Below are 15,118 nucleotides of genomic sequence, written 5' to 3' on the forward strand. Positions count from 1 at the left end.
TGTCTGCCGACTGCCCCAGTCGGAAGTGAGCTCGCTGGGTGGAATGCTCATAGTTTACAGTATTCTTGTGAACTGGACCCTATTTTTCCTGGTTTTCTCTTGTTGTTGGGGAAAATCCATATTTCCCCAATCACTCTGCTCCATACTCAGTATGGAGCATTGGCTGAATGAGGAGAGCAGGAGATCTGACTAGGCACCCCACTGCAACTGGGGGCCAAGGGGAGCTAGATCTTAAATGAGTGTTGACGTCGCAAATGAGTCTTGGGCCTAAAGTAAATGGCAACTTCCATTTTCTAATTAAACAAGGGTCTTCAATTTAAAATCTCCTCAGAGATCTCAACACTCACAGTCAGCAATTGTAACAAATGGATTAGAGTCACCAAAATAGAATCAAGAAATTTTAGAACTGAAGTGACCTTACAGAGTATTTCACACAAACACTGCAGTTCACAGGTTAGGAAGCCAAGGCAGAGAGAGAAGTGACATGCAAAATCAAAATATGGCCAATGGCAGAGCCAAGCCTGGAATCCACGCTCCCTGAGAGCCCTGTACCCAGCGATCCTTCCACTTACTCATTGACTCGATACACCAACCACTATGCGGGAAATAACAGGGGAAGAGGGAAAGAAACAAACTCACAGCTTCTTCCAGGTGCTGCTGATCTGGATTATCATTTGGTGTGTGCCTCAAGATTTCTCGAAGAAGCAGAGGGTATTTCACCAGACGGCTTCTTGGAATATCAAGGAAATTCCAGAGGTCTAGTTTGCGGCTAAAGGGGGATTCTAAACATCGCTGTAGGAAATCTTGGACTCGGTGATCTTGTTTTTTGTGGTCCAGTAGGGCTTTGGCAGCTACTTGATTGCTGCAGTAGCTGTCATAGGAGCTGAGGCAAGGCAACTAAGATGGGAAAATCAAAAGAAGGATGGAGTGTTAAAAATATTGAGCTGTGAAGCTGCAAGTTATCATCACTCATTCGGACTAAACAAACACCTAACTGGCCTCCAGGTCTGGCTAACATTCCTTTATCTGCATGACTGGAGGAGACCAGCGGGATTTTTCAAAATGACAGGAAATGGACAGTTTGCTCAGGCTCTGGCTTACTTGCACTCAGTGATTTCTCAGTTGCACATTTACTTGCTTGATTCCTAAGACCCATATTATAATTTGTTTGCATTTTCTACCAATTTAAGCTAAAAATGAATGAAGCAGAGTTATTCATATGCACACAGTTAAAAATTTTTCTAACCATCCAAAATTATCTACTAAGGGAAGAGCATCCTATTTTTATAGGATTTCTATTAAAATTATTTGTAAGAAACTCATTTAGAGGACTTAGTGGCAAAAATAGAAAGCAAGGGGTCAGATTCCACAGCCCAGCTGTTTGCATGGCTTGGTGCAAGCACCTCTAAGTTAAAGATTACCTGGTTCCAGGGTAGCCTGGTTACAAAGCGCCTCAAGATGTTAAAACAAAACTACGATTAGCAAAAAGTCTTATTCAGAAAGCATTTGGAAAAATCTTTTAAATTAGTTCTGACAGGTCAGAAATGATTCTTGGCTATTCTTAATGCTTAACATCCCAATACTGTGCAACGAGCAATTTAAGCTTAAAGACTGTGCAACATTTCAACTCCATTGCCTTCCTTCCAGCAAAATGCTAATTTTCCTGACATGCCTCATTATTCACATTTTGTAAATGCTGTGTCAGAGACTCTACGAAAAGACTGCTCTTCTCCCTCTTCCACTCTTTCTTCTTGATGGTACCCGAGGTTCAGCATCTTAACACATGAGCTGTTGGTCTCCAGAAAATTACCAGAAGCAATAAAATGTGGCCAATGGCCTAGCTGCTTTTATTTCTCTCCCTTGGACTAGAAAGCCACATTCACTATAACATCTTCTTTGTAGAGGGATTCAGTGCAAGATGGTGTCTTTCATATCTGCACCCTTAGTACTTTGCACCAGGCCTACTATATAGCAAACACTAAAAGTTTGTGTTCTGAATGAACAAGTAAATGAACATTTAAAGGATTACCAGTTTAGATAATAGTTGATGGTTTGGGAACACTGCTTAAAAATAAAGTGTGGTGGCATCAGAGCAATTGGGAAGTTTAAATATCCTGCTGCTTCTTTTACACCTCTTATTGAAATTATTTTCTCAGTGACTAAATCCAAAAAAGATACCAAGAAAGAAAGGTTCACTGTGGAGTTTAACATTCCTTGGAAATGTCTACCTCCCTTATATTATAACCTCTATTTGTGGTTTAAAAAAAAAAAAAAAAAAAAAAAGAGAAGGAAAAAAAGAAAAAAGAGCTGCAGAAACTCCTTCCTCAAACCTTATGTTTGAAAATAATGATAATGGTAATGGGTACTTACACACACACACCCCAAATGTGGTATTGTGGTTTGTAATTTAATTTACAAGAGAGTTAATTAAAAAGAGCCTCAGGCTCTTTTAATTTCATTTCCACTTCCTCACCTTTTAAAAAGACCTGAAAATGCCCAGTGTTTTCATTATGGAGAAATAAACCAGCAGTAACCATCGGATATAAACTAGCATGGAACCCTGACCACAGGGCTGCTCACTGTCCAAGGGCCATTACTCTCTCTGATCCTGCCGCCCACTGCCATGGCAACCAAGCCAGGCTCGAGTCCTGCGTTCACACCTGACAGGGTGCTGTTTCCTGAGCATGACCTGGAAGGCTGTGTGGTTCAGCCCACTGCAGTGAAAAAGCCACAAGAGAGCTACATTGGGGGTGAGGAGTGTACACATCTCAGTTCCAATGTATGCACTGTTATTTAAAATATGAGCGGAGACAATGCAGTGGTTAGGAACACATTCCTTGAAGTCAGAGAATCAGGTTCAAAGCCTAACTCAGACACTAACTAATCAGGTGTCCCTTCTGAGCCTCAGTTTCTCCACATATAAAATGCATATACTAATGTCTTCTTTACTAATGAGATAAGGCATATAAAATGTGTAGCACAGAGCTTGGCACATGGTGAGGAATCAGTGTGTACCAGCTATTATTACTGGTTGGTCCACAGAACTTGAAGAAACTGTAGTTTAGAGAAACAAAGTTGGAGACACAACCAGAGCATGAAGCCTGTTCTCCTCTCCCACAAAAGTTCTCAACAACTCACAATTTCTTTGAATAGACTATCAAAGAGTTTATAAGGGAAAGTTTCATTTTTTAAGAAATTCTTTCTATCTCCCCAACATGGTAAAAAGAGAGAACAAATCTATTTTTTTCTTTCTTTCTTTTTTTTTTTTTACTTTCATGTACCCTGCCTCTCTCTTTTGGAATTAAAGTTTAATTAGAACCAAAATTAACATGAGAACTTGCCTCGGAGAGCTTATAAATTATTTTATCACTTAAAAAATGTTAGCAGGAAGATAAGTCACTTGAGAAGTTGTTTCTTTATGAGAGGGAAGGCTTACATGAGCAGGCCTGCCCATTTGGGAGGGGCATGGCTTATTCTTAGTAACCAGGGTGGGTCCCTGAAAAAAAAAAAAAAAACCCTCTGTTTAGGTCTTCAAAGTAAGTAATTGATTCATTCTAAGGTCAAAAGGACTGGCCAGGGCTGTCCCACTTGGGAGGTTCACTTGTTTAAAAGGGTTTTTCCACTTTTTTCCTTTGGGGGGTAAATAAATCAATTTTTCATGGGTTGAATGGGCTCTGACTTTTCTCATTCAAAGTCCACTAAGATGTTTATTTTGTTCTGTTAAAAAGACCAGAACTCAAACAGATGTACCCCTTGGTTTACAGTTCCCACTCGCACAGACACATCTGCAGTTAAAAGAGGGAAGACATTTAACAGCTCATCAGGCCTGATGAATAAGGGCCTTTTCTCATGAGGTCTGGTAATGATGGGCCAGTTGTTTATCATTAGGCTGCTCTCCAAGCCACAAGACCCATGTGACATCCAAAGGGCCCGGATAGTAATGGACCAGAATGGTCATACTTCCTTTGGATGTGTACAAAAGAAGGCTGCAAAAGTTGCCCCCAGATCAAACTAATTCCCTAGTAAAAGTGACAAACATTTGTTTTAGAAAAATTTAGTAACAAGGCAAATTCCTACAATTTTGCTTCTGGCACAAATTGACAATTTGCATATGATAATTAAGGAAAATGTATAGTTCTATATTGCTATGATATCAAAAACAGAACAGTGATCACACTAATCTGGAGTGTGGCCTCACTGCCTCCTATCTGATCCCCTCAAAGCAGGCTAGAGACTCAGGAAGTTTAAAAAATACTGAGGCAGACCCTCATGACTTCTTGTCTCTAGCTGGTTGGCTCTCTTTGGAGAAATTTCTCTGTGGGTTGAAGAAGTTAAAACATCTTCCATGGATCATAATAAAATGAAAGTCAAAAATATAAGATGAATGATCTCTCCTGAAATATTAAGGCACATTTTCTAAATTATTCATCTTAGAACATTACTTGTCTTTCAGATACCCTTAGGATATTTCAGTCTCCATACTAAAATTGACTCACGGTCTAAAGCCATCCAAATCTTGAAACCCTCAAAGTTTCTTCATCAGGGCAGTAATCGAGAAGCATAAGTTGTGCTACAAGACCAATGTCAAAAATTTCCTGTACACCCTCATGGCATCAAGGCATAGAAACTGGGTTTTATGAAGGTTAAAATATAAATATAACTGTATAAATCCTAGGACTTATAAGCTCTGTAACTCTCCAAACAGTGAAATAACCTCTTAACACTCACTTTCCTGGCATTTCCTGCTTATTTTGCTTGAACAGCGTGTATGGATCAGAGGGATGAAGAGACCTAATCCTGCCTGGAAGAAGTCATCAAATAATCTGCTTTCATTACTGCGTCATAACAAATGATAAATACTGGATCTGGGTGGGAAAACTCAGTGTTCACAGAAGGAAAGAGAAATGTATAGCAGAAGTGGTAGGGATTGTAGCAAAATAGAGTACAAGCCTTGTCTAAAGTAAATTAAACAAACAACAATATTATGCCACCCAATAAAAGAGAAATTCAGCCCTTGAATGATAAATTTATGACACCTAATCACAGAGCATTCTTTTGTTTAATCAGAAAAGGGAATGGGTTACGGGTTATGTTGGGATGAAGGTCAGTACAATTCTCCTATGACGGATCAGATATATGCTAAACATTTGTAGCATTTAGGTAATAACTTGTTACTGGAACTACATTTTGAATTTGAGATTTTTTCTTTTTGTAGCCTAAAAAAGCTTTTTTTTGGGGGTGGTGGTGGTAGACAAGAATATAGCCATCAATTTTTACTGGAATAGAATTGGCAATACTTATATTAGTAATTGGTTTGATTGCAAATTAACTAGCTTTATTTTGTTAGATATGAAACTAATAGTAGTTTCATGTATGTCTTTACTTATTTTATTGCAGAAAGGCCCCATTATCTTTACATATGATAAATTTGTAGTAAATAGAAGTTGTTTTCATGCTTGAAGAGATAAAGATTAAATACAATTATACATTTTACTAGGAATTTACTACTTAACTTTTTCCCTGATGTGAAACCAATATTTGCCAATAAAAAAAGTTCAGCTAAAATGAAATGACACCTGAATTATAGAAATTTATCTTCAACCAAGACCAGAGAACTTTTTCTTACCCAGCCCACAAGGATGGGACCAACATGTTCAGTTGAGCCATCAGGCTTCCGAACATCTCGAAGCTGACTAAGGAGATCTGGCAAAAAAAAAATAAAAATAAAAATAAACAAACAGAATGCTTATTTTATTAGGCTTTCAAATATGAACAGGGCTGGAAGTAGGTTCTGGGTTACTCATGTTATTACATAATCACTGATTCATTATAAGTCAACTCAATTAAGGCTACAAGTCACAACTCATTCTGGGAACAAAATTATACCTTCATGTAGAGGGATTAGAGAGTCCAGTGTTCCAAAAATTTGATTCAACTCCTGTTCTGTCATTATGGCGAGTTTCAGCATAGGGTCGTGATAGGCCTGCACAAGGAAAGGCAAGAGATAGAAGCAACCATTTAAAATGAAAGAAAATGGATCAAGAGAGCAGAGGGAGATGTTTCAGGGCTCCATTTCCCCACAGAAGCTTTGAACTGGCAGAAACATCTTTCTCAAAGCTCCAGAAAACAATAAAAGGACTGCAGTAACAGGGAGAGTGCTGTATTTTTTTTTTTTTAAGGCTAATAAAAAGCAATAGGTACAAAAAATAAAAAAATAAATAATAAAAAATAAAAAGGCAATAGGATCTCATGCTACCCTGGCGGGCCCCTTCCCAACCCCTCATCAGCTTAGCACAAGGTCCAATGTGCTCCTGGTCCAGATCCCTGGCCCTGGTTCCGGAGGGAAAAGAGTAACCCTCATGCATATACAGGGTGCATGCATGTCTGGCCCAATCTGTTTGGTGGTGGCCTGAGGCACTCAGAGTCCCAGAACTTCTCCTGCACGCAGAAGGCAGTTCACAAAGCTCTCCTACAGAATGCTGTGGGAAAGCAGTCAAGTCATGCCGTGTGGGGCAAGGGATTGCTGGCTGTCCCCTGGGACCATGAGGAAACTGTGTTCTAGGGAAGAAGGACATTTGTATCTGTGTAAATGGGGTAATTCCTAGGGCCATACATGTATGCTCAAGAAAAGATGCACATGCAGAAAGCATCAGGGAAGCCCCTAACTTTGGCCTAGAGCTATTCTGTAAACTTAAGAGGATGAATAAGCTCTAAAGGAGAGTGTTCACACAGGTAAATCGGCAAAGGCTGACAAAGGTGTTTTCTTTTTCTCCTTTTTTTTTTTTTTTGGTTAACTCTTGGCATTCATGGAAAGTTCTGTTATAACACTAGCTTGTTACCAGCAAAAGAACAGATGCCTCAGAGCCTAAATTCCAGTGGTAACACATTAAAATATCAAAACATCCAGGTTTCAACAAAAGGTTACAAAACATACAAAGAAACAGGAAAAGATGCCCCGGGCAAAGGAGAAGATTAAAACATTAGAAACCATCAGTGAGGAGGACCAGACCTGGGATATACCAGACAATGGCTTTTTAAAATGGTCCTAAATATGCTCAAAGAGCTAAAGGAAAACATGGACAAAGAATTAAAGGAAATTAAGAAAATGACAGATGAACACAAAGAGAATATCACTGGAGAGATGGAATTTATGAAAAGGAACAAAACAGAGTTGAAGACTATAGTAACAGAAAGTAAAAATTCCATTGAGGGGGTTCAAATAGCATATTTGAGCTGGCAGAAGAAAGAATCAGTGAACTTGAAGATAAGAAAATTGAAATCATTTAATCTGAGAAGCAGAAATAGGAAAGAATAAAGAAAACTGAACAGAGCCCGAGGAACCTGTGGGACACCATCATATGTACCAATACACGCATTGTGGGAGTCTCAGAAGGGGCAGAAAGAGAGAAAGGGGGAGAGAGAATATTCAAAGAAATAATGGCCCAAAACTTCTCAAATATAATTAAAGACATGAAATATGTACATCAAAGATGCTCAATGAACTCCAAACAGGATAAAACCAAAGAGATTCCCACCGCGATAAAGAGAAAATTCTGAAAGCAGCAGAAGAGAGGAAACATGTATAAGGGAGCCTCAATAAGATTAAGTGCCAATTTCTCATCAGCAACCACAAAGGCAAGAAGGCAGTTGTTATGATATAATTAAAGTGCAAAAGCAAAAAAATGCTAATTCTATATTGGGCAAAACTGTCTTTCAAAAAAAAAAGAGGGAGAGATGAAGACATTCCCAGATAAACAAAAGCTCAAGGAGTCTGTCCCTACTAGACCAGCTCTAAAGAAACGCTAAAGGGAATTCTGCATGTTGAAAGGAAAGGACACTAGACAATAAATCAAAGTTACATGAAGAAATAAGGATCTCCAGCAAGGGTAATGACAATGACATGGGTAAATAAATATAAACACCAGTTCTACTGTGTTTTTAGTTTGTAAATCCACTTTTTACTTCCTACGAGATCTAAAAGGTAAATGTATAAAATGCAATGATAAATCAGTGATTCTGGATTCATAATGTATAGACATGCAATTTGTGAAAAGAGTTACATCAAGATGGGGGTGGTGGTGGAGGGGTCTAGGTACATTTACTGCATTGAAGTTAAGCTGGTATCTAAACAAATGAGAGTGTTACAGATTTAAGATGTTAAATTTAAGCCCTATGGTGACTACATAGAAAGTATCAGACAATATACAAACTCACAGAGACAGAAGTTAGAGAACAGGAGGTAGCCACACGTAATGGATATGACGGTGAAGAGCTTCCGTCTGGGGAGATGGAAGGCGGTGAGGGTACTGGAACAGTGTAAATATGAGCAATTCCATTGAATGGGATGCCTGGGAGTGTTTCAGATAGTAAAGTTTATGTTATATCTATCTTCCTATAATTATATATAAAAAAAAAAAAGAACAAGAGACAATGACAATTAAATGTAATACATAATCCTGGTTGGCAAGGGAGGAGAAAAGGCTCAAAGGGACATTATTGGAATATATGAAAAAATTGGAAAAAAAACCTGTAAGCTTTATATCAATGTTAAATTTCTTTAAATTAACTGCACTTAAGGTTGTTACATAAATGAATATCCTTGTTCTAAGGAAACTTATCTGCCAACATAAACTATTCAAGGAACATGATATATATAATCTACACTCAAGTATTCAGAAAATGGATTCATTGAAAGACAGACAGACAGATGGACAGATAAACAGGTAGATGGATAGGCTGACAGAATGAAATGGCAAATGTGGCAAAATGTTAAAATTAATGGATCTAGGTATATTCGGGGATAAGGGTTTGTTGGAATTCTCTGTAAGGGTTTATGTTATTTTTGTAACTGTCCTATAAGTTTGAAAGCATTTCAAAATAAAAAGTTAAAACAAATCAGAGGAAATAAGTTGCTAACATAAATGACTCCTGAGAATTCCTGTCCAAACATATCATTTTGCTCTTCCCAACAACTTTTCCCACAATGCTGCTTAAATGGCAGCTGAGTATGGTTGGGGAAGATGAGACTCCAGCATTGCTGTGGGCCCTCTGTCATTGTTGAAAAACCAAAGCAGATTAAAAAACAAACAAACAAACAAATAAAAAAACACAACTTTTTATTCAAGTATACATTTAGGAAAGGGCATCAATGCTAACTATAGACTTGATTGGTTTAATGTTTTAAAACATAACTTTACTAAAGATCCTGCAGCTTGGAAAATTCCTACTTTATACAAAATTAGTTACCAGCAGGTTCTTTTCCAATTAGACCATATTTAAAAAAAAACAAACTAAATAAAAGGTGATTGGTGCTCTTAAACATTGATTTGAAGCAGAGAGACCAAAACTTTTGCCAATCCTATCACCTCTCATTAAAGATAATTAAACAACAAGAACATACAATTATACCCAGGGCATGTGAAAGAACACAGACTCAGATGATACAGTCCTTGCCTTCAAGGAGTTTAAAGTTAATTGGGAAGATAAACAAATGGAAAATTAAATAGCCATTTAAAAAGTAGTTCAAGGAGAGATGTCACATGGCAGCAAAAAAAGATCAAATCATAACTGCTTTAGAGGGCAAAAAATTAAGAGAGAGTTTGAGGCCGGAGAGATCAAGGGAGGTTTCAAAGATGAGCTGCTTAGCAACAGAGAAGGTGGTAATAAATATTCTTGAAGAACAAATTGAGATTTGAGCTGGTTCCTGGAGGATGGGTGGATTCGGATGGTTGAAAGGAAAGGGTCTTTCAGAAAAGTAGGACGACCATGAGCAAAAGTATGCTGGTGAAACATCTTAAGGCCGTTGGGTTTAGGAGACCTTGATACAGGAAGGGTGAGTTGGACGAATGATCTACAAGATGTATCTCAGAGTTAGATGGCTTCTTTGTCTTCTCCATCCTTCTCCTCCAGTCCTGCTTAAACTCCAGTTTCTTGGCTGTGTCCAAGCAAAGCCTGGATGGCCATCTCACAGGAATGCTAGAGATGGGAACTCATATTAGTGGAAAGTTGGACTAAGGACCCTTGCAAGAAGAGAGAAATCCTTCCAGCTCTGTGATTCTTTGAGGAGGTCTTGAATATCAGACTAAAGAGTCTTCATTTTAGCCTCCAGGCCATGGGGGGGTCACTTGAATGGAAATATTTTTGAGGAAGGTTTGTTGCCAAGAATATACAGGATATAGGCATGAGTTCCCCCTCTTGCTCACGTGATTAAAAAAGTACAAAAGACCCTAACTTTCAAGATAGTATGAAATTGCTTCACTTAACCAGTTACTCCACTTAGAGATTCAGAAGACTTTAAGACTGTTCCAGCTTTGGACATCCAGGCATTCTCTCCCATGGATAAGGAGGTCCTGTATGTCTCAGACTTCTAGGACAATGAAATATGCATAAAGCCAGGCCTCCATAAACAGTTTCTGATTCAAACCGAAGCATTCTTTTAGGTGCATTAGAGATACATGAAGAACCCCTAACGGTTCCAGGTGCAGAGAGCTATCTCACCTTCTTGTTTCAGGCTGATTTCCCCACTGCTGGGTTTGTGGTGGCGGCTTCTTCTCAAGTTTTGATGACCCATTTTAGTCATAAAGAAGGTACTCAAAAAGTGCCTTCTTAGAATTGTGAAATTACTCAGAGGAAAAAAATATGAGGTGACTCAAACAACCACTGGATTTAAATTTACCTTTTTTGCTAATTTCAAGTCCTCTATTAAGTCTTCTTCTCCTTGGGAAAGCTCAAAGATTGCCTGCAAGAAAAGATAAAAGGCATTCACTGAATTCTCCCTTTGCTTATGAGAACAAATTCAAACAGCGACGGTTCCAATCCTTAGAGCCTCAAATCTACTTATTTCTGTCTTTTATAAAGTTAAATTAAACTGCAGCAAATGCATCTAGTGTTAAAACCTGAAAAAAAAACCCCAAAACCCAAAAAAACAAAAAACAAAACCAGTTTGCAAACTTCTGTATAATGGGCTTCTCTGTTTGTGGAGAAAGAGGTTTCACATACATTTCCAATCCAACAAGTCATCTTCCATGTTACAGAACTTTGATGAAACTGAACAAGAGGGAACTATTCTGGGTAAAATAATCACAATTTGGGCCATGAATTCCACGTCTTTTTTGTGAGTGGCAGTCATAGCAAATGATTCAGGGTCTGTTGTCAGTGATGGATATGGCAGTATTATTAATCGAGCCATCATGGTTTGTTTCCCTTCTAATCATCAGAAAGTGAAGTTTTATTCCTTTTGGCCACCTGTCATAAGGCTGGGATTGTATGATGAATCCAATATTTTATCACTCTAAATGTCTGGGAAAGTTAATTCATTCTAAGTTATTTCTCAGCCCCATAAGGAAAAATAAACAAAATTATAGGAACCAGCTGTGTGCAAGGGTGTGTAAATGGACCATTTCTAATTTGGCTCTATTAAGCCATCATAATTTAAAGAATTATGACGTGCAGGATATTCTTTTAACTCTCATCTGAGCATTTAAACTGTTGGCAAACATTACATTATTAAAGAACTACAAGTTTGTGAAACTAGTCCAGGGACTACTGCATTTCTTTCAGGCCAGGGGGAGGAAGCCGGTAGGCTTTGGGGACACCCTCCACGTCCCGCGTTGGTGGAATGAAGGACAATGGGTATGCAGGTAACGGCAGAACACAGGGCTAGAGGGGAGGGCACGATGACCCTCTCGAGACCAGGGAAGCCTCCTCGTTACACCCGCTAGCACTTGATTGTTCTTAACTTTATAGTGGGAAATAATTATAGACTCATGAAAAATTGCAAAAAAGTACAGAGAGGTCCTGTGTACCCATCTTCAACCAATGGTGGCAACTTACATAATTATAGCACATTATCAAAACCAGGAAATGGATTGGCACAATACAATTAACTAGCCTTTACTTGGACCTTCCTCTGAGCTCCCTGCACATCTGTTTTACTAGAGTTCCCCCACACAGGCCTCTGTCCGAGTGCAAGGGTGGTCCCCAGATGAGGAAAACCACAGAACCCCACAGGGGGAAATACCCACAGTCAGGGGCCTGTGGTGGGGCAGCACAATGTCACAGTGACAACCAGGGGCTTTGGGGTAGGACAATACTCGGCTTCAAACCCTGACTCTGTAGCTTACTAGGCGGGTGACCTCGTGCTTACTTTGCCTTAATAATTTCCTTATCTGCAGAATCAATCCTTCCTCCCTTCTCTCTTCTTCCCTCCCTCCCTCCCATCCTTCCCCCGCCCCAGCCAGTATCAGATTGTACAAGTTATATGTTCACACCATTAAAATACAGAGGTGCATAAAGAAGTAAATTAAAAATTATCCATGAAACCATTTTGTTAATCATTAAGATTTTGTCACATTTCTTAACAGGATACTTTCAGGGCATGTATTATTTTTCAATGCTTTATTCATTTTTGAATAGATAATAAATGGTTCAAAATTTAAAGTGCACCAATGAGCACATGGTGTGAATTTTACCTTTCTGTTCTTCCAGCCACCCAGTTCCCCTCCCAGGAGGCAACAATGTTACAGTTCCTTGTATGTCCTCCCAGAAACATTTTATGATTTTATAAGCAAATACAAACATACATACACCCACACATTTACTTTTCTTTCTTTTTTAATATAAATGGTAGGCCACTATATACCCTATCCCATGCCTTGCTCTATCCAGGTAGCCATACATCCATATCAGGACTTGCTCATGTGTTTCTACAGCTATATGTATGGATACGCATTATTTAACCAGCCCACTAGTAAAAGATGTTCGGGATCTTTCCAAAAATCATGGTGATGAATAACCTTGCACATGCATCTTTTCACCCGTGTACAGGTGTCTGGCAGATAAATTCCTGGAAAAGAATGGCTTAGTTAAATAATCTAGAAAATTTTCAAGTACCACTTTGCCAAAGTCAGTTATCCACTAAAAAAGATACTACAAGGATTTCACCGACGGAAGCACACATGAAGGGCTTAGTACAGTCTGACACAGGGCAAGCCCTCTACAAAGGGTAATATTATCATAGCCATTTGGGGCTATTGAAAGGAAATGAAACTAACTTAATAGAAAAGATGTTTTACACAAGTCTGAATAAATCAAAGTTTCAAAAAAACTGAATATTTAAAAATACCTAGAAGTTGCTACCAAACTATAAAGTGAACATTTAAAAAATAAATTCCAGAATCCTAAAAAGTCACTTCCTAATTCATCTTCTTTGTAAATTCAGATATTCTGGTCAGTTTCTTTTTAAAGTAGGGGACACACCCACCCAGCTAGTTACTGGTTTCTCAGTTCCTTCTACAAGGTCTGACACCCCCTTTTGTCTCCCTACACACGCAATGAAGAATCAGCTTGGACACCATGGCACAAGCTCTAGCTCGGCTCTCTCCTGCAGCACGCCTTTGCTGCAGACACATCGCCAATTCCACGAGCCCTGTGCCTACCTCTTGTCGTTTGATTTCCTTGGACGTAAGCATCTGATTGACACACACATCGAAGGTCTCACTCCACAGCTTGCTGTCTCTCCGCTTCGTGCTTGAGGAGGCAGCATTTCTGGACCAGGGTCGGGGGGCAAGGATGTCAGGACGGCTCTCGCTACGGAAGCTAATGGAGCGCTAAACAATAAGAAAAATAAACCATCACAGGGGCAACAGCAGGACTTGGTGGATCATTTGAGCATCTTCCTGTCGTTGACAGAACATAAACCATACATTCTGAAGAATGACAAGACATTGCCACAAGGCCTTTGGGAAGTGGGGCATTGTCTTGAGACTGTGTGCTAAGGAAAATTGGACAGGGGGTCACTTATGCACATGTGCTTGGAGTATCCATTCTGTGCGACCTGGATACCAAATAGCACAAGCATGAAGGTAGCTCTCTGACAAGTGTTCGGCTCTATTTTTTTTCCCAGTGGAAATCTCCCTTCTTCAGAAGAATAATGGATTACAGTAGTGAATGCTGCCCCCTCCCCTTTGAAACCCACCAGTGCTCCTTCCCTCCTCTTCCTTCTTAGAGCTGAATCCCACTATCCTTGGGTAACCCATTCCATGTGGTTTGGGTGGGCTCACCCAGGACTGACCAATCAGAGTTCTCCATTACCCTGGTTCAGCAATGAGCATGGGATCCCTGACATTTGCTATGTGATTCACAGGAGAAAGAAGGGAAAAGTCTTTCTTTTCTTGGGGCTTGTGAGCTCAAGGGAAACATAAGTCTTGCAGTAATTCTCACAGGGAAGAACCGTCTGCTGTAGAAAAGAGTAAAGGGACACACGGAATGAAGGATGGAGAGAGAGACCAGGAGGAGGGGGTGAGCAAGCTTTACCCACATTGAGCTCTTGGACCCCACTGTGCCAGAAGTCAGAAAGAAGAATCACCCTTACATGTTTTAGTTACATGGGCAAATGTATTTCCCTTTCTCTATACATTAATCTCAGTTGGGGTATTGTCAATTCAAAAAGCCCCAAATAATACAGATGCCTTCTTGGCAGCAAATGATACCTGTCTCTTAGGTATTCCCTGATTTTCCAAAGGATCCTGGGTAGACTTCAGGGTGGTCTAATGACACAAAGTCTATCCTTGTAGCTGAAACATGCTGCCATCGTGCTTTTATCATGACAAATGCAAATGATCAGGATGAAAGCTTCCATCTTAGAAGATTTCAACACTTTTATTAGAAACTTTGCCAAAGTAATGAGGAGTTGCTATACTCAAAACCACACTCTTATGTAGCAAGTGTTCTCTGCCATGGCTCTCTGTAGCCTTCAGTGTGAAGTTACAAGTCCTCAGCTTAGCAAAAACGGCCTATTGTAAACTAACCACAGCCCACATATCTAGGATCACCTCTTGCCACTCATGCATGAGTCCGTATTCTCCAGCCATATTAGGCCATCTGCCATTCTGTAAATTGGCCATGCTTTGCCATTCCTCTGTGTTTCCCTTAAGCAGTCTCCTCTGCCAGAAAAGCTTCTTTTCATTTCCCAGCTGGCTAACCCCTAACTATCTTCAGGACAATTCAAACATTGCTTCCTCCAGGAAGCCTTTACCAACATTCTCCCACTTTTGCCCAGAGCAATTTGGACATACATCTGCTATAGCAATGATCACATTTTATTATACTTATTGTTCAC

At 39.4% G+C, this 15,118-nt stretch overlaps 1 protein-coding gene across 4 annotated transcripts in view; it reads right to left on the reverse strand.

Annotated features, from left to right (window-relative positions):
* ARHGEF3 (Rho guanine nucleotide exchange factor 3) overlaps positions 1 to 15,118 on the reverse strand; it is a 342,674-nt gene that overhangs the window by 11,349 nt on the left and 316,207 nt on the right. For all 4 annotated transcript variants that reach the window (XM_037798698.1, XM_037798709.1, XM_037798719.1 and 1 more), the window contains 5 exons: positions 13,437 to 13,607; positions 10,676 to 10,738; positions 5,887 to 5,983; positions 5,627 to 5,703; positions 640 to 897 (listed from right to left, as the gene is read on the reverse strand). In XM_037798698.1, coding sequence (XP_037654626.1) covers positions 640 to 897; positions 5,627 to 5,703; positions 5,887 to 5,983; positions 10,676 to 10,738; positions 13,437 to 13,607 — 666 coding nt within the window. The remainder of the gene's footprint in view (positions 1 to 639; positions 898 to 5,626; positions 5,704 to 5,886; positions 5,984 to 10,675; positions 10,739 to 13,436; positions 13,608 to 15,118) is intronic.

Source organism: Choloepus didactylus, chromosome 1, assembly GCF_015220235.1.
Source record: "Choloepus didactylus isolate mChoDid1 chromosome 1, mChoDid1.pri, whole genome shotgun sequence".
In the NCBI taxonomy this organism is placed as follows: Eukaryota; Metazoa; Chordata; class Mammalia; order Pilosa; family Megalonychidae; genus Choloepus; species Choloepus didactylus.